The following is a 20,109-nucleotide window of genomic DNA, read 5'->3' as shown; positions in this document are numbered from 1 at the left end:
TTTAAAACGACATTTTTTTTTCTGGACAAATGGTGGCAGTAATAAAAAGGTTTTACTGTGTTGACTGTTTTTCATGGATTTAACTCATTATTATTTATTTGTTTGATAACCAATCACAAGAATATGACTTTGTGAGAAGTTCTTTTTTAAATAATTGTCAAATTCTTATATCTTCATATCATAAGTTGTAAAATGATTCTGATTTTTTTCCCCAGCTTATTTTACAGGAGGAGAGAATGAGTTACCTCCCCCTCCTGTTCCTTCTTTTTATGGTGTGCTTACTCCTCGAAGCTCGGGGAACAAGTACATGGACCCTGTTGCTCCCACTTCTCGTGAATTCGGCACACAGGTATGTAAGACTGAGATTTATTTTGTTTATGGAACGTGTGTAATATCACTCCGGAAATGACGTTGCAATCGAATAGGAACAATCAATGTGACGTCACATCATTGTGAAGCGGACGCCATTTTCATCGTTTCAGAGGTGGCCAAGTGCAAAATATTCGTTTCAGATCACAATTGCAAGTTTACTTTGTATCATATGATAAAAAGATTCTATCATTCGTTTCCCTTCATATAAGAAATGAAATTCTCAGTTTCATACATGCACATATATATGCTAACTGAAAGCAATACAATTTCTTTTAAGTCCTTTGTCCCATTGATTGACTTTTTCCCGCAAGGCTTTTCAGTTTTTTGCTTCATATTCTTGTTTAAAGAATATTTCCTTGATTTACTGGCTCAAATTATATAGCATATCAGTATTTTTATAATTTTATTTTAATTTCCATAATTTAGATTGCTGTATATAATTGAAAGGCCTCCTTCACCATTATCCTCTGTTTTTCTTTTTCCTCTGCAGGCGGACGATTCCGATTCCGATCAGTTTTCTGACGATGAGTTCAAACCTGTATCGTCCACCCAATTTGGTACACCAGGAACACGTCAGGCAACCGTGAAATGGTTCAAGGAGACACAAGCCCAGCAGGTTTACGACCCAGCAGTCAGCAGCTTCATCGCCGAGTGGTTCCATGGAGTCATCAGTCGGAGGTAGGTCAAATCAGAATCAAAACTAAGAGGTCAAGGTCATTGTGCATCAGTATGTCAAGTTGAATATGACTCAAGGTCAAAAGGTCAGGGACATAAGATATGCTATTCCTTGTTGAAAGGATTCCAGCACACTTTTAATAAACATGCTTATGAAAGATAATTGTGATCGATGGCTGTACTTATCCTTGAGTATGCAATATGTGCCCCCTATCTTTTTTTTTCGGGTTGAAATTTCCCATCTTACTACAATTTGCAAAATTACTGAAAAAAGAATATCTTTTATGGCTGTTTCTTAAGAATTTTGAAAGCTTAGTTTTGCAGTTATTCTAAATTTTCCTGAAATGCCGAGCACCCTAGCAATTTATACGTTGAATACAGTATTTTATTTCATTGCGGACCCCCCTCATCATATTTGACTTTTGAAGTTGGGAGATTACCTTGCTTTATCCTGCATAGACTTAGCATTTAGCTCCATGTCAATCACAGTGGACACAGTGTAATTACATGTAGTGTATTCACAATCTGCATCTCTGACCATTTTTCATCAATCCTGTCTTTTACCTTCCAGAACCTCTGAGATCCTTCTGGGCTCCAAACCGATTGGCTGTTTCCTAATACGAGTCAGTGAAAGCCGATTTGGGTACAGCTTATCATTCAGGTAAATCTTGTTTTATTTGTATTTAATTTTTATAAAATCTTAATACAGGTTTCAAAAGCATTTCTTTATATATATTCTACCTATTTTGTAAAATTTTCGAAACAAAAGTAAAATATACACGAAGACGGAAAAAAAATCAGCCTTCTTTTTGTTTAATATAAGTGAAATGCAAACTTTCAATTTACAATTTTTCTCCGAGAAGATTACAAAAAATGTAATTTTCAGCCCTATTGACTATAATTCTATTTTTATCTCCATTTGCAGTTCAAACTGACTTAATTGCAAACTGTTGAAACCATATTTTGTTTGCATTAAGAATAGATTACACAAGTTCAATTAATTTATAAATTTTTAAAATATGCTATAGGTGAAAATGTATAGTAACCAAGATTTCTACATCTGTACCGTATTCAGGATTTAGTTAAAGATCTGTAAATTTGTATTAGGGTTATACCTAAATTCAGATACTTCAAAACTTAGATAATCATTTGAATTATATTGGGGTTTTTTTATAGTCTGGTTTTCAAACAAACTGCTTACTATTATTAACTACTAACTTAATTAACAATCGGTTAATTAACAAACGCTCTCTTTCATTAATGATCCCATTAAATGTTTTCTTAATACTATCAATAATTTAAAATGTCATTTATCATAATTCTCTTGGAATCATGTCTAAAGACAAAACCCCTTGAATTATGATATTTTTATAATGAATTGCCTTATTATAGCACCTCTTATTAATTAATTCACTTTGTTACCCATTTCTTTAATTAATGACTTATGTCATTAATTGTTACCTGTACCCTACAGTGATAATTTATACCTGGTTTTCAGGGGTGAGGGTAGAGTAAGACATTACATGATTGATCAACTACCCAATAAAAAGTTTGTGGTTGTGGGCGAGAAAAAGGTGCATCGAACACTGAAGGATCTGGCCGACTACTACAGCACGGTAAGAAAAAACATTTAGTGGTATTTATCATCACAGTAAAATATGTAGTGGTATTCACAACTACATCACAGTAAAGTATATAGTGGTATTCACAACTACTCAATAGTAAAATATGAAGTGGTATTCACAACTACTCAATAGTAAAATATGTAGTGTTATTCACAACTACTCAATAGTAAAATATGTAGTGTTATTCACAACTACTCAATAGTAAAATATGTAGTGGTATTCAAAATTACTCAACAGTAAAATATGTAGTGGTATTCACAACTACTCAATAGTGAAATATGTAGTGGTATTCACAACTACTCAATAGTAAAATATGTAGTGTTATTCACAACTACTCAATAGTAAAATATGTAGTGGTATTCACAACTACTCAATAGTGAAATATGTAGTGGTATTCACAACTACTCAACAGTAAAATATGTAGTGGTTTCATAATGCTACTACAGCAAACCCCTTTGTAAGGCTCAAGCCTTTCTCGACAAACAGTGGCATTATTTATCTAACATAATGTTTAGAATCATATTTTTCTATGCAAAAGGAATACTTTATATATGACAATATTCAAATATCTTTAATTAACAATAATTGTTCCTTTTTTTTCAGAATCATCTCTCTAATTGGGATGGATTTTTGTCTAATCCTTGTGGACAGGTAAGGTTACGATAGTAACGTATTTCTATTTTTATATTAATGTTTGGTATGTTAGTACAGTAAATAGAAAAGGACTTTTTAACATAACAAAAAGGACAACGTAACTACTCTCATTATGAGTTTTATGATACTCGTTTTCTGAAGTTGAAAATAAGGTCAAAATCTTAAGAAATTGAATAATGGATTAAGCATAAGACTGAATCATCCCTGAATGTGAATGTTACGTTAATGACTAACATTTTGGGGAGAAGCTTGATAATAAGCCTGGCTACCATAGTAGCCACTATGAGAGAATAAGGACATTGTTTGTATGTATTACAGTCATTCAGATACTGTGGTACTTGGTATAAAATAATAAGGTTTAGGTTAAAAAATGAATCTGCTTCTAAGTGCATAATTTTAAGAGGTAACACTTATAATATTCCCTACAGANGGGGGAGAAGAGACCAAAAATGATCTTATGCCCCTTATTGCAGCACCTTGGACCTCTTTGTTTTCTTCTCTCAGATGAACTCCTTATAAGTGGTATGTCACTTTAAGGCGCCTCTGGTTAGCTTGTTGTTGGAGTCTGTGGGATTAAGATGTCCTACAAACATGTCCAGGTTAAGACAGTTCAATGGGTTTGCTTTTTAAGGATCCCTGTACCACTGCATACCACATATCCCTGTACCACTTATAGAGTTTGAAACTTTTTTTCCAGCTTGACAGTTTCAAGAAATTATTTCTGAAAAGAAACTCATATCTTGCCAAACTTGAATGAAAAAAAACCATCAAGGTGAAATAAACAAAATGGATTTCAACAGCAAATTTTTCTGAGAATCAAAATGCAATAAGGGCAGGCAATTTGAACCATGGTCCTCTGGTCATAATACTGTCGTCCTCACTAACAAACAACCTGATTAGCAGTATCTTCTTACCAAGCCTTGACTACAGTACTATATACTAACCAAATTTAGGTGGAGTGTACGGTATTAAGGTCAAACTACAAAGGAGTTCTGTTGTTGTTTTGCCTTCAATGAGACAGGAATCCTTAAAATTTCATTGTTTCCATAATACGTAAACACCATTCTAAGAATCTTCACTTGTTGTGGAGAAGCAAATATCTGAACTAACCAGAGCTAAGCTAGACGTTCGTATACTGATATATGAATTTTTGTAACTTTTTTTACACAGGAGGAAGGGGACTGTGATTACCAAGAACTGATAGCCGACAACTACTATTTTAAGCTTGAGAGTCAGCAGGTGAGTCGTCGAGTACATCGGGCCAATATTGTGTACGACTCTGTATCAAAATTATGATAAGTATTTAGTGGAACTTTTGTGTTTTTAAATTTGTTGTTACAGGTTTTCCAAAAGAAAACTAAAACATGAGGGGATAAAGGAAAGGAAAAATAAGTCAACAAATTCCAAAGTTTTCAATTTTTATTTGATGTTCATTACTAGAAATTAAAATGTCACTTGAAAGCTAGCTTCTTGTTGAGTTTATCAAACTTGAGCTTAAACAGTTGATTAAGATGGATATGTACAGAGAAGAAGAAATTGAAAAAAAAAAATTGTAAGAAATGCAGGGCAAGAGGGTTTTGATTTGAATGGTGAATAAAAAGTGCACTTTTTTATCCAAAAACAATTTTGTTTTCTTCAGAATTTTTTAGATTTTATAGTTTTCATTTAAGTATCACATTACTTTTATCAATGTAAGTATGAAAGTAGAAAAGTATGAGATTAGTATTAGGTTAGAGCTGATTTTTTTAACATATGAGAACGAAGTTTATCGTCAGCCGATAAATGTTGTTTGTTGTCTGTAGTTCAGAAATGTATAACAGTACTTACTAGAAAAACAGTGATGGTTTGAGACGCCAAAAGATCATTCATAAAACGTATTGCTATACTTATGAATCCTATGAGTAAGGATGTAAAAAAACCTTATCGTAATCTAAACAGGTTTGTCATTGTATTCTTATGCCTACATTTTCATGACAGGAACCACCCAAGAGGCCGATCTCTTCAGGCCCTAGAAGAGTAAGACTTTGTCGTATTGCTAGACTTAACCCTTCCTAAACCGCTTTTTTTATCGTAGCATGTCCTCCAAGATTTTAGGTTTTCATTGATGTTTGAATGTTTTTTAAGATGTTAATCCTTCTGACACAAACATGTGCTAATATCTTTAACAGAATACAATTTATGATGTCAAAGTTCTTGGAACCTGGTTAAAACTTTAAGAAAACAGGGAGATATTCAAAAGATATGGTCAGGAGAATATGTTGAATTCATAATGAATCTGTTATTTTTTTAAAATGACCCATGTTTGTGACAGAATGACATTCCTAATAATCCTGCTGTCTGACACTGCAGTCCAATATTTTGTGGTCAATTTAATGTACTTATGGAATGTTGTGTGTGTAGATTTTCAGGTTTTTTTCTTATTTTTTAACAACTTTGATATACAAAATCCCATATGTTATTTGTTTTTTTATATTTTTTTTTTGATTTTTTGTGTTTTTTGTTTTTTTTGTACTGTTTGCTCTTTTGACATACATTTCGTCATGAATTGAATGCTAAGCATAAAATGATCCAATTACACAACCTCTGATATTTTTAAGTTAAAAACATGTGAGATGATGATAAATATTGAATCGAATTATCTCACCAATATCTTGCTTCCCCTTGTTTTTATCCCACCGCTATTCAAACCACCCTTCATCCGTGGTCCGTTCGTCCGTCTGTCTTTCTGTCTGCCGTTCCCAGTGGTCCTTTGTTTTGCATATCCGATTTTGTGAGTGATAAAAAACCAAGATGGCCAGTACGTGGCCATCTTGAATTTTGAGAGTTAAAGATTGTAAACAGTGCTATTTCTAAGAAAGTAATGGAGGGACCATTCTCAAATTTTCCATGAAGGTTTCCCATGGTCTCAAGTTATTCATAGCGAATTTTGAGACTGATCGGAACACACAGATTGGCGGCCGTCCGTATTTTCAGAGTTAAAGTTTTTTCGTGCTTTTCTCAAAAAGTACTAGCTTTCAAAAATTTCATATAAAGGTTTCCATTGGTCCCTTGTTACACATCAAAATTGAGCTTGATCAGAAAATCAAGATGGTTGGTAGGTGGCCATATTGAATTTTGTGAATAAAAGAATGTGAGCGCTATTTCTCAGAAAGTACTGGAGATCTTTTTAAAATTTCATATGAAGGTTCCCCATGGTCCCTAGCTACACATATATAATTTTAGGATTGATCAGAAAACCATGCTAGAAGGCCCACAGGTGTCATCTTGAATTTTGAGAGTTAAAGATTGATAGTAATATTTCTCAGAAAGTGTTTTGGGATCTTTTTCCAATTTCACATGAACCTTCCCCATAGTGCTTTATTACGCATATCATATTTTGAGACTGATCAGAAAAACCAAGATAGCCAACAGGTGGCCATCTTGATTTTGAGAGTTCAAGTTTGTTAGTGCAATTTTTCAAGAAGTATAAGTGGGATCTGTCTCTAATGTCACATGAAGGTTCCCCATAGTCCCTATAGTTATACATATTGAATTTTGAGATCGATCGGACCACGAAAATGATTGACAGGCGACCATTTTGAATTTTGAGATTGATCGGACCACGAAAATGATTGACAGGCGACCATTTTGAATTTTGACATTGATCAGACCACGAAAATGATTGACAGGCGGCCATTTTGAATTCTGACATTGATCGGACCACGAAAATGATTGACAGGCGGCCATTTTGAATTTTGGCTGTTAGGCCTATTTCTCAGAAAGTAATGGAGGATCTTCCTCAAATTTTGCATGAAGGTTTCCGGTTGTCCTTAGTTTCGCATATCGAATTTTGTGACTGACCAGAAAATCTAATACAGATCCTTCGATAGTGGGCGCCATGACCCTTATAGAATCTCATGTTATAATTTGCATGCTTTAAAGTGAATTGAGAAAGTGGTGTTTCAAAAATAAAACGTAAAAACAACAACTGAACATAAAGTGGTAAAAATAGATAGAAACTCAAAATCAATTACAATAGGGCAAAACATAAACAAATAAAATGTCCCTATAGAAACCCTTGCAAAAGTACATGGATACTTAGCCTGTGTATCAGAAGGGTATGTCTTTATATACTTATACTCACATTTCCATAGCAGGAACCTCCCAAGAAGCCGATCTCCTCAGGCCCTAGAAGAGTTGTTTTGCCCTCTCTAAACCGCTTTTCTTCCATAGCTTGTCCTGAAAGATTTCATGTTTTCATTGATGTTTGGGTTTTTTTCAAGATAAAGATCCTTCTGACACAAACATGTACCAATTTATTTAGCAGAATAAACTTTGTGCTGTCAAAGTTCTTGGAACCAGGCAAACACTTTAGTAAAAACATGGAGATATTTAAAAGATCTGATTTGGAAAATGTATTGAAGTTTAAATGTATGTTTTTGGTTTTGTTTTTGTATTTCAAATGACCCATGTTTGTGAAAGAATGACGTTTCCAATAATCCTGCTGTATGACGGTGCAGTTTAATATTTTTAGTCAGTTTAATGTGCTTATGGAATGTTGTGTTTTTGCATTTTCAGGTGGTTTTCTTATCTTGCTTTTGAATTAAATCTCTTTTGATATGAAAAAAACAACGAATATATTTCTTAATTTTTAATATATCTTGATCCATTTATTTGTTCTTTTTGTTCTTTGGTCGTGCATTTCGTCCTGAATTGAATGAAAGCACAAATTGATCAAATAAAAAAAAACTGATGTTTTAAAAATATGCTAGCTGATGATAAATATTGAATCCAATTATCTCACTTATGATTGGCCTATTGTTTTGAACTTGCATGCTTTTAAATGAAGTGAGAAAGTGGTGTTTTAAAAATAAAGGTAAAAACAACATGAGAACAGAAAAGTGATTCAAAACCATATAGGAACTAAAAATCAATTAAAACAGGTCCAAATATGAACAAATGAAATATCCGTTTAGTAACCATTTGAAAAACTAGGAGAATACGGCCAGGTGTTCCAGAAGGATAAGCGTCTTCTTTTTCATCGACAACTCCCGCAATGTAAATCTAGGTCAAATCCATATAATGGCACGTCCTGAGAACCAAGGTAGTAATAACAAGGAAGCAAGAAGGCACACTCATACGCATACCATTCACCTTCATTTCACATAAGAATTTGTTTTCCCCATTTATGAACTTTGGTATCGAAACTATCACAAAGCACGAAGTTTTAGAATGACTGATGTCACAGGCTCATTCCCACATGTTTTAATAGCTCATCTTCGCATGAATTCCTCAAAAAACTAAAATAATAGTGATATTGTGTTAAACTAAAGCAAATATGCCTGTATTTTACATTTACCTCTCATCGAAATATATGTTGTTTGTTTTTCTTGATATTATTGAATAGGTTCTCTGTTTAAGAATTTAATTGTTTTTCAGGTCGTCACGCTTCAGACACGATTCTATTAGTCTGCATGCAGTTCTAGTTATTAGAAAGACAATTTAGCAAAAGTTGGGCAAACATTGGTAACAATGTTATCTGCTGTGTAGTAATGTTTCAAAGCGAAATCCATTTTTAATCAACGATAACAGAATGGCTTGAATGTTTTTATTTAAACAAGATCTTATCGTAATAACAAATAAAGAGGGTAACTAACAGAGATAGAAACAGGCTTGATGTTACAATGAACTTTAATACATATTCATTTTAAGTAAACTCGTAATATCATAAAGCGTTTAACTTAATGCATATTTATGCAAATGATGATGTGTGAACCTGTAACATTGTGTTTGTTTCCTTTGGAGTTCGGCAAATATATGTTTACAAACCAGCATACAGTTTGCAAAATCCCCTATGCGTTGTATTTTTCTTTCAAAAAGCGCTTTCGATTCTCTTATACGACAAAATAAAAAAATTCCACTATTTATATTTTGACGGTTTGGAGGGGTCTGGTGAAAAATTGATGAAGACGTACAAAATAATTCTAAAGAAAAAGAAAAAAGACCTTGAAATATATTGGCGGCAAGCGAGGTGGCATATGGAACGAGGCAAATAATAGCGAGGTCCACTGTGGTTCATCATATTTGAATGCAGCAAAAATAAAGCATGACTAGAAATTTGTTTAAACTGTTTTGACGGGTGGTACTTTTCATAACAGTGTCAAAAGAAATCTGCGAAAGAAAAGAAAATTCTTGTCCAGGGACGTCACTACAAGCTTGAACTGTTATAAACTGTTTGCTATAGAATATTGAATTTGAAATATATTTTCGTAATGTGTAACCACAACACATATCTGTTGCGATCTATTAAATGGACTTTTAGAAAGCCTATACTTTTTCTTTCTGTTATAAAAGAAGAAATATAATAGTTTGCCGTTGTCTGATCTTTTGTCAATTTGGACAGCGTAACTTGAATATTAAGTACAGCCCCAACTTGCTTGTAGATTTGAAGACTTCGTTCTTTACAGCCTGCATACGCCTATGTTGTGTCCATTAATGGTTCCATCATATTGGAGGTTTTGTTGTAAAATGTATTTCTAAGTCAACATTTAAAATAAAAAGTAAATATGTAGCGAAATTTTGACCATGTTTTTCTCACATTTCCATCTGACTCTATTAAATTTTGAATTTTGTTTCATTGTATTAATGAAATTATCTGTTGATTTATTAAATTAGATGTTATTAAACATGTCAGATTGTGACGAGCTAAAATCTGAAATTGGACAACATTATACGTATCCCATGTTCGTTTAAACAAGAAAAATATTACATGCCAATTGTATGCAAATATTTAGTACTACTTCAAGCTCTTTCTTCAAGTATAGTTCTATAAGATCATTTGCTGAAAATCAAATCATTTTTTTTATATTTTTTTTGTGGATGTTTTTTTTTTTAGAATTTTTGAAACCTAAATTGTTATTTTTTTAGCAACAGGCCAGTAGAGTAAGGGGAAGTTATATCCCCGGTGTTCCACCCCAGAGAGACTCTACTGTGTCAGGACCCCCAATTCCGGACCGTAAGTACACCATGCCAAACAATTCGGCTGGCAAGAGCGGTGTGCGCTCGTCTACGGCAATGAGCGGAAGACCTCTCCCAAAACGACCTGACGAAGCCCACAAGAGGCTTCTCCAAAATCAGGTAAATTGATTAATGATAGTAAGTCTTTGTTATGAATATGAAAAATTGGATATTTCTATCAAGTTTGTTAGTATGAATTGCATACAAGTTCTTACAGCACAACCAGTGAAGTGATGTATTTTGTCAAAAGTAAAAGTGGAGTTATTGCATTTTTAGAAAACAAGTCACGCAAAAATAAGTAAATAAGTTAAAATGAACTTCATATGAGAAACACGTTAAAGTTACGTATTAAGGGAGAAAAATAAAGAAACTTATATTGGTACTCGAGAATGTAGGGGGGACATATATATGATTGCATATGGAACAATTGTGCATTATTTATGACAGGTACGTTAATCAGGTCAATAAGTGAAACTAGTGGTGCCTTATTTCAGTTTTCATCTAGTATATTATATTGCAGTATTTAAAATTCAGTCTGATATAGATTTTTTGGCATATCAGCATTTGCAAAAAGTGAATGCTTTTTATTAAAAATGCTTTAATTAAGTTATTATAGCATAAATGACAGAGTATAAACGTAACATCGACTTCAGTCATCATTTTAATCACGATAATATTTAGTTCAATGACCAGCAAGAAGACTAGTGCCGATGGCGTCCATTCTATATTTGGATGTTGAACTTGTAAGTTAGTAGCCCCACAGAGTGGATTCTGGATACTTACAGCTCATTGGTCTATACGTATTGAAACCTGTCAACCGTTTATGATTGGAGATTACTGCGTTTCTCGTAAGGCAGGTTCTTTGAGATTACATATCAAATGAAATCAAATAGAGTTTTCCAAGCCATTTATCAAACTTGCGACACAAATAAATAAGAACTATTTTACTTGAAATAGGTTTCATCAAAAATGAGAATATATTATTTTTTCCTGAAACAAACAAATTGAGGATAATGAGGTATGAGTTGATGAAAATTCCGTTCTATATAATTCATAAAGGTTGAAACTGAAGTGCTGTCTATAAGCTAAATGTCCTCAATGGACTTGTCAATTAACGTAATGTCATCATGCAGATTGTTTTATAATGCATCAGTTTCCTTGAAATTACTCACCTCACATTTATTTGCAAAGATTTCCAATCCAACATCGTACAAAAGTTGTATCATGTAAAGTGAAATCGTGAGAGTTTTAAGACATTTTGACTTATATTGGCAGAGGTAACCAACGTCTCAAATGTGAGGTACGCAATAGACATTAGCTTTATGCTTCACCAATAGGATTTCAATATAAATAGACCCGTGAGCTACACTGCACTCAATAACCAATTATAGACGTAAGAACACCGTACACTGGTATATCCTGTATTAATAATTAGTGCACTTACTTATATAGTACACTAAAATTATAATGATATCACATTCAGTTTAGTTATAGATAACGTTAAATTGTGAAATCACAAAAAGAAAACATTTTTCTCCACTATGTAGTACAATTGTGTTCGTCTTACTTACATTAAGATGAATGACCTTTAATATTCATGCCTATGACATATTTTTAAATACATGTATCATGTTAAAAACGGATTTTCCAATAAACCATAGAAATTCAAGTGTAATTTAAATGCATGATTTATCAGTCCCGTTCATTAGCATTTCAGTTAACAGCAGAATGAGACACTATATGCGCTGAATAGAAAATAAAGGACTTGGATAGTTTGAAACTTTTTTTTGTAACATAATAAGTAATCATATACCATAATGCCACTATAGCAGCAGAACGTTTTCAACCAAGATGTTTCTGCACGAATCTTTAGCGGTTTTAACGCATATGTACAATATGCAATGTCTGGAACAGGATGCCCGTGTTTTCATTAGATCCGGTTGCATCTTATTATACGAGGGCCATTCAATCAATTCTGTCACAAGTGTCAGGAATCACATGTATGATGTATATAGTTAGACCTTTTTATTGTAATCCTTCGAAGTATTCCTTCTTAGCAGAAATGCACCTCACAGTCGCACTATCCATGACGTAAACGCAGCGATGTAGTCGCGTCTCCACTTGCTATACTTGCGAGACACTGGAAGATTGCACTATCCAAAGCACTCCTAGAGGCATACCGTTTCCCAGAGAGTATTTTCTTTAGTTAAGGAAACAGGAAGAAGTAACAGTGACCTGGATCTGATGCATAGGGGGTTGGTCATTCTGTACTTCCTTCTCTTTCCTCAAAAACGCCTGTACAATATTGCTTTTGTGGGATGAAGCACTGTCTTGAATAAGCTGGATGAAATTCAACCCTTTATTGGACATTTTTTCATGTAGAATCTTTTAACAGGCTGCAGGACTTTGTCTTCGTAAAACATCGTATTTATCGTTTCCTTTCCTGAAAATAACTTTTTAAATCTTTAGTTCTTTAAATGTGTTTGCAGCCTGCCAAGGCTGTTCTATTGGCCGTTCGTACGGCAGCTGTGTGGCGACAAAATTGACTGAATGACCCTAATATGTAATGTATGTATTCCGATATGAAGTATTTTAATTCTATTAATTGTGATACTAACTTTGCAAAACTTTATTTACGATTTAGGGTCAACGGTCATAAGTTAGCTGGAACGACAGGTAAATGTTCCATCAAAATGTAGGATTAGATAAATATGGACACTTGTCGGGATTTTCAATCTACCCCACTTTGTTTATTCATTTATTTATTTTTACACTGATCCACTTTTACGATCTTATTTCATGTTACTCGATTCGCCAAGTCATGATACTCAATTCGCCAAGTCGTTCCAGAAAGCACCCAAAACTTTAAAAGGCAGAATTGCCGTACGGAACCCATGGTCTCATTTTCCTTTAACTTTGTCGAGCTTCTCCGTACTTTCTTTTCATATTGATTATAAATAATAATAATTTTAGGTTCTTATATACCGCTTTATCACAACCTAGTTCGTATGTCGTCTCAAAGCGGTTCACAAGTTATCATCCGTGGTTATAGGGCCTTTGCAACCAGCCTATACCTTTCTCAACTCCCTGGGGAGCATACAGCCCGAGCTGGCATTTCGGCGCTAATAGCTAGCATTCAGCAATTCTAGCAATGCCCAACCACGAACTCATTTACACCTAAGTAGACTGGAACAAGCGGAGTGAAGTATCTTGCTCAAAGATACAACACATGGCCGTGCCGTGGCTCGAACCCGCAACCCTTCAGTCACGAGCCCGGCGTCCTACCACTAGACTGCCGTGCCTCCAATTTTTCCAACTTCCTTCGATTTTGAGTTGAAAACGGTTTTGTCTATGCTTCAGTGTTCGTTTAGTTATTTAACGAATTTGTTAAGGATTATGTTAACACCTGCTAAAAACTTTTCAAATAGAACGTCACATATGTTAGTAATGCGGACGTCGTTTGTGATTTTGTATTTGTAAATGTGGAAGATTTAAAAAGGACTTTTGTGTTTTGGAACGATTTGTTAAGCACAATGACATTAGATAAGAATAGCAAAAGTAGATGAGATATTTTCAGTGGCAATCCAAAATTTTAAAAACAAATTAAGTTAGGGTATGTTGAAATCAAAGTATTTTAAGTTTGTTTTTCCTTTCGCGTGTGAAGTAATTGCCGTGCAACCTGCAGCGAGAGAGAATTACCTGTATCGCCTCTGCTTTCGAAATGTTTGTATTCACTATTTTTTTACAATAAGTGTAGCACAAATGATCTGGAACAAGTTACTCATGACTAGTTAACTTTTTAGGTTAACTATGGACGATATAAGGAAATATTGGAGAAATAATACAATAAATATAATATTTCAATCGTTTGCTTACATTATTCAAATTATATAAAGAAAGTTTTGCGATTTTCGGAACTGTTTGATAAATTTTCTTTTACCATATTTGTATTCTTGACATTCCCGGTTAATGAAACTAAGAATGCATTAATTCAGTCATCTTGATTTCAAGAAGAACACAAGCTTCAGCTTGTAGAGAAAAGTGAGAATGCATACGTGAATGATATATTTTGTTCATGTATACATATGCAATTTTCACTTATATATACGTATACAATTTTCGCTTATGTTAATGAATGTGTTATCACTTCCCCATTCTATTGCTTGTTACTTATTCTCTGGGTACTAAGGCTTACATTATTTTATTATCTGACTTCCTTTCCACTTAATGAATATGCATGTTTTGTATGACTTTCAGACCTGAACACCAACACCGCTCTTCTGTATCTCATGCATGAACTGTGGCACGTACACCTGATTGTCAAGACGTTTTGCTCATCATGAAACATTTCAAACTCTTTGCTGTCTAGATTGCTAGATTTGGTGTCTTTGATATTCCCCTTTGACTAAGCAGCACATCATCAGGCCGATATGTTTCTGATCAAACGTTTAATTAAGTCAGTAATATTATACGCAATTAATTATAGTAAAATAAGTCGTATGAAATATTATCCAAAATAAAAATATTATATGTTTGATTAATTGTAGTTCACTTGTCTTACTATATCATTCCGGACGCTTTATTTCAGAAGGTTGTTATATTACTGTCCTTTGACAGTATTGCCAGTGTTGAAAATGCAACAGTTTGGCAATGTGCAGAATTTAGTGTATTATATATGATTAATCTCCTTACACATCTCATACAGAATGTATTTATATTTATATATATCCATATATATCCATATAGACAATTCCCACATTTTTAATGCACGATGTTAATTATATTTTGCCATATCAGAACCACACATAATGTTTACTGTAAATATAACTTAAAGAAGCATTTTTATTTTACAATTGCAGTAACTATTTTGTTTCTTCAACTCCATCCACATTTGTAAAAACTGAAATGGCTGGATTCTAAAACGAGTGATAACTGGTATTCTGGTTATTATCATTAAAGAAAACAATGTTCCGAAAAGTAAATGATTGGCCAAGCAGATTTATTAACAAGGCTCAATATCTGTACATTGTCTGTACATTCTGTGGAAGAGCAGCCAGCCGTAATAATCTTCATGTTTGTGTGAAATTATTACGTAATTAGTAATCCTATAAGTACACAGACATTACAAACCATGAGACAATGGCATTCTGTCTCGTTCATAAGAAAAAGACAAAATTGCTATATTTTTAAACAGACGTAAGAAGTGATCCTTCGAAAACATATTTTGACATATCAAATGCTCGTTAATTATGTTAATAATTAAACTTCATATTCTCTGGAGAGGGCGTTCGTAATGTTGCTATAACTTGTATCCGATCCATTTGTTTATATAAGATAATAACTTGTGTATAAACCAAAGTTATCTTATTTTGTAGCGGACCCAGTTCGACTATTGATGGGAGTTGCAACTATGGAAGTTAGTGCTGAACTAAAATGTAGCATCATACTCACGATTCGTTCTACATCAGTGACGAAACCTTCTGTTATCAGATTAAGTCTGACTGCTTAGTTGAAGAAACTTTGTCCAATTTCGGTGATGTTATATATTTGCTTTGTTAGTGTGCAAACAGTTAATATACGAAAAGTGCATATATACTCAGTTGCTTGATTAAAACATTTATGGTACCCTATCATCACTTACTCTTTCCATTTACATAAAACTAAGGAAACGACCCATTTTCACTTTCAAACCCAACGCAAGGTAATGTGATGTTTAAAATATACACTATGATTTCTTTTAATACTTCACTGGACTATCAACTTGTATTCATATTCATAATTCCGGGTTATCTCATTGTATTGTCTGGAACTGTATACTTTCAAGGATGTCTCATGTTGCTGTATTACAATTCACTTAAAAGAAACACATATATAAGCACAAATTTATATCACATTGTATAGTGCATTTCTATGTAAAACAAACATGCGTGATATACGATATCGTTTAAATTTATCTGTTATAACAAAATATATTCATTTAGTAACATACTGTAAAAGTCTTATCTTATCGAACTCAAATTTCAGCGTATTATGGTTTCTTAAATCATTAGCGCGTTGATGAATTGGCGCACTTGCACCCGATATGCAAATGCAATTGGAAACTATGTACAGAAACTTCAATTAGGGCAGTCATAATATAGTGCAATATTGAATTTCGAAAAGCGGTGAAATTAGAATACCGCTAAAATATGTACGTTTACAATATCTGAAATCATACAACTTCATTGTCACTCTCTTGTTTTCAGTATGAAATTTGTTAATGTATATTTTCTATGCTTTTTTTGCCTGTCTGTTGACTTTGTTGCAATTATGTATTTATATATAGGCGTACGATTTTCCATTATGTATTCACAATATCTTAACAATTAAATATTTTAATGTATTATACCTTTATGCATACATTTTTAATATGTATAGTACATATACTGATCTGAGCTCTATGGATAGCTCGTTGTTGTTGTGCAATTTCATTTTTTTTTTATTTAGATAACTTTGAAACTCCAACTTTAGAATATAATTATTTGAAAGAATGATTCAAATTTCTTTTTGGAAATGAATCATCTCAAGCGTGTTTTCCCATGAAAAAACATGTTACTTTAATAATTCTTATAATTATTATTTTTAATTATTCTTATAACACGCGTTAAATGGTGATAATTTTGCATATGACTTAATGGTGTAAAAGAGTTTAAAATTCAAACCTGCATGTGTCGTCACAGTTGTTTTGTCTTTTTTTCTCCTAATGTTTAGAACTGCGTCTTTAAGATAACATATTTTTAAAAACATATACTGTTACTGATGTTGTATATTGTCAGTACTAACAGCTCATCACTGCTGTGATATACATAAGTATCAAAATCAAAACGAGTTATCAATTATTATCAGGCACATCATATGTCTCTACTTCTTATTGTAATACTTTTATATGATCTATCAAACACTCGGGCCTTTATCACGAACTCGAATAAGCCGTTACTAGCTAATTTGGAGCCGTATTGTTTGTACAGTTGGCCTCAATAACACAGACATTTTACCTAAAAACATTTTCGGAATAACAAGTTTTCTGGATTATGTCGTTTTTTTTGAAAACGTCCAGAAAGCAGATTTTGTCATATTACTGGATATATTACAAGCGGTAATTCGCCAAAACGGATTTGTTTCGAGCACTTGAAAGTCATTGCGTGTTGTAATCTTGAACACATTTTCATAAAGTAGGATGTTGATATCTAAAATAAAAATAAAAAATGTATTATTGCAGCCGTTAAGAATCCCTGTGCCACTGAACTGTAGTTTTTACTATATACAGTAACCTCCCCTTAACTTCCGTTTGGATGCAACTGTAGAACACTTCTGAATTCCGCGCCCGGGTCGCACTTCAAACTGATATTTTAGAAACAAATCGTCACTTTCACACACATGTCGCACATGGATCGAAAGATCTATTCTTTATGCACTAGGTGGTATCAATAACATGTTTCAAAGATCATTACGAACAGTATTTTCCAACGTTTTCTATACCAACCCATGTTTTAATGGAAATTAGGGCATGAGCAATGTCATATGACTTGACGAGATCTCGCATTACCGAAGGTATTTTCCAACGTTATGATGTAGGCCGGCGAGATTTTAGTCACGTGGCATTATAAGGCGGGGCTATCAAAAAACTAGAGTAAAACAGAGTAAGTTTGAAAAAATGTTTTTAGTGATTGTATTTGTTGTTTGAGGCATGTAATTTATGTTCATCTTGTGCATAAAGAATAGATCTTTCGATCCATGTGCGACATGTGTGTGAACGTGACGATTTGTTTCTAAAATATCAGTTTGAAGTGCGACCCGGGCGCGGGTCGATTATTTCCCGCATATTATAGAGGGCCGGAGTTCTGACGTTAATCGACGACAGACTGATATAAAAAAAAAGTCGATAAAACGTCAAAATAATTCGAACTATCTACCAGGTAGCTCAATCGGTTAAAGTGATAGTTTAGCAGGCTGAAATTGGGGTACGAGTCCGTGTATAGCCCCGTGGTGTTTTCTTTCACACTCAGAACACTATTGTTGATTATGTTTTGTTTGTTTCATCTATATTTATCATAGAAGTCCCGTAAGGTATGTTTTTCTGTGATTTATCAAAACTATAGTTATGCCAGGTACAGTTTTTGGCAGTGGTACCGTAATCCTTAAAAAACGGTAATCATGATCACATTAAATGTTACGGCACCAAAATGGAGATTTTTATAAGCATTCTTAGTTATAATGTGTTATTCCTACAAATATACTTTTTTACACCTGCTCGTTTTTTCCCATTAGGAAGGCTACATAATTTAGTTCAATGTGTAAAATAATCGGCATTTATTAGATAATACTCCTTCAAGCATAATACGATGTAGTTTACAAGCAGTTAGCCTTCTCTAGCTTAGAGAGTTTGGATGTATAGAAACCATTTAATAAACAATACTGTAATACATTCGTATCGCGCGAAATTTTCATTTTCACTTTGCTCGCGAGATTAGTCGACTTGTGAATTTTGAAATATTGCAATGAGTTTTCATAAACATTCAAACAAAGGATCATAATTTGTTATACATGTAGTTTAGTATATGCAACGAAATCCCTGCGAACGTGTTTCATGAGGAAAAAGTAAGAAAATGAACTTGCAGAAAAAATAGTAGCCGCAAACATTACAGGATTAACAGTAGCTAAATAAGAAAAGAATTAAGATAAGTATGTAGTTATTTATATAACATGTATAGCATATCCATGACAGTTGTGTAAAAGTCATGGAGGTATAAATGCTGTGATATATGCACATTTCTTTGTGCCGCTTGGTAGATTCATTGCATATGTAAAATGAAGCTGTAAATCATTTCAATATATTGTTTATAAGACATATTTTATACACAGGATATTTTTACTCACAACGAAGTGAAGAAATATAACCAACTAGAATAAACTCAAACATGTTGAAATCCATAACAGAAGTTAGTTCACGATGCCAAAAAGAATCTAAATCCGAAGAAGTGATGCATAATTAGTGTTAATGACGTTACCGACTTAATCAAATTGTTTTGTATTTCTATTTTCGTATAAAACATTTTACCAAAAGGAAAGTTGTTCCTTGTTGTGTAATATATACATGCCTAACTTGTTTACATGTTGAATTTGCATAATCAATTAAAAAGAGATATAAATACGTAATTTTTGTTCCATTATTATTTGCGATTTTAAAGAAAGGAGTAACACGATAGATTCAATTGATAACTTTAGTATGCTGGAGTTTCCGTATTTAATTTGAAATTAACCAGTACTCTTCTTATTTTTTTAAATTTATAACTAAGGGATTTTACGCACCTGCCCCTTTGTTTCAACACTAGTTTAGACAATTTGGATCTCCAATGTTTTGGACCCTAGCATCACCAATGAGTTTGGTTTTGATTGTTTGCGTTTAACGTCCTATTAACAGCTTTGGTCATTTAAGGACGTGTCAGGTTTTGGTGTTGGAGGAAAGCCGGAGAAAAACCACCGACCTACGGCCAGTACCTGGTGACTGCCCCACGCAGGCCGCGACCCAGTGGTGGATGCAAAATGTAAGACGCCTTAACTACTTGGCCACCGAGGCCCCTTTCACCGATGAGTCCTTGAAGGAGGAAACAAACGTATGTTGCAGAGGAACTCATTTTAGGCATACTGTTTCTATCACCAAATTTTGAAGGTGCAATATGTGTGTGTGTGTGTTACTTTCATAATGTTTTGATTGGCAATTATTTGAAGGTTCCAGATAATTATCGGA

The 20,109-nt window shown here is 33.5% G+C and overlaps 1 protein-coding gene across 5 annotated transcripts in view; it reads left to right on the top strand.

Annotated features, from left to right (window-relative positions):
• LOC110454214 (myosin-IIIa-like) overlaps positions 1 to 17,737 on the top strand; it is a 46,401-nt gene extending 28,664 nt beyond the window's left edge. Inside the window, exons 22-32 of one of the 5 annotated variants that reach the window (XR_002463354.1) lie at positions 216 to 349; positions 863 to 1,050; positions 1,619 to 1,708; positions 2,546 to 2,663; positions 3,276 to 3,323; positions 4,497 to 4,565; positions 5,304 to 5,342; positions 10,233 to 10,442; positions 11,004 to 11,065; positions 12,967 to 12,998; positions 15,698 to 17,737. Coding sequence is in view for 4 of the 5 variants with exons in the window: in XM_021503604.1 (XP_021359279.1) it covers positions 216 to 349; positions 863 to 1,050; positions 1,619 to 1,708; positions 2,546 to 2,663; positions 3,276 to 3,323; positions 4,497 to 4,565; positions 5,304 to 5,342; positions 10,233 to 10,442; positions 11,004 to 11,027 (920 nt within the window). In the remaining variant the exon portion in view is untranslated. The remainder of the gene's footprint in view (positions 1 to 215; positions 350 to 862; positions 1,051 to 1,618; positions 1,709 to 2,545; positions 2,664 to 3,275; positions 3,324 to 4,496; positions 4,566 to 5,303; positions 5,343 to 10,232; positions 10,443 to 11,003; positions 11,066 to 12,966; positions 12,999 to 15,697) is intronic. The other 4 variants (XM_021503607.1, XM_021503604.1, XM_021503608.1 and 1 more) reach the window with 4 other exon arrangements.
• The last annotated feature ends 2,372 nt before the right edge of the window (positions 17,738 to 20,109 follow it).

Source organism: Mizuhopecten yessoensis, unplaced genomic scaffold, assembly GCF_002113885.1.
Source record: "Mizuhopecten yessoensis strain PY_sf001 unplaced genomic scaffold, ASM211388v2 scaffold7725, whole genome shotgun sequence".
Taxonomy (NCBI): Eukaryota; Metazoa; Mollusca; class Bivalvia; order Pectinida; family Pectinidae; genus Mizuhopecten; species Mizuhopecten yessoensis.
Note: the sequence above shows the minus strand (reverse complement) of the source record. Positions and strands in the feature narration are given on the sequence as shown.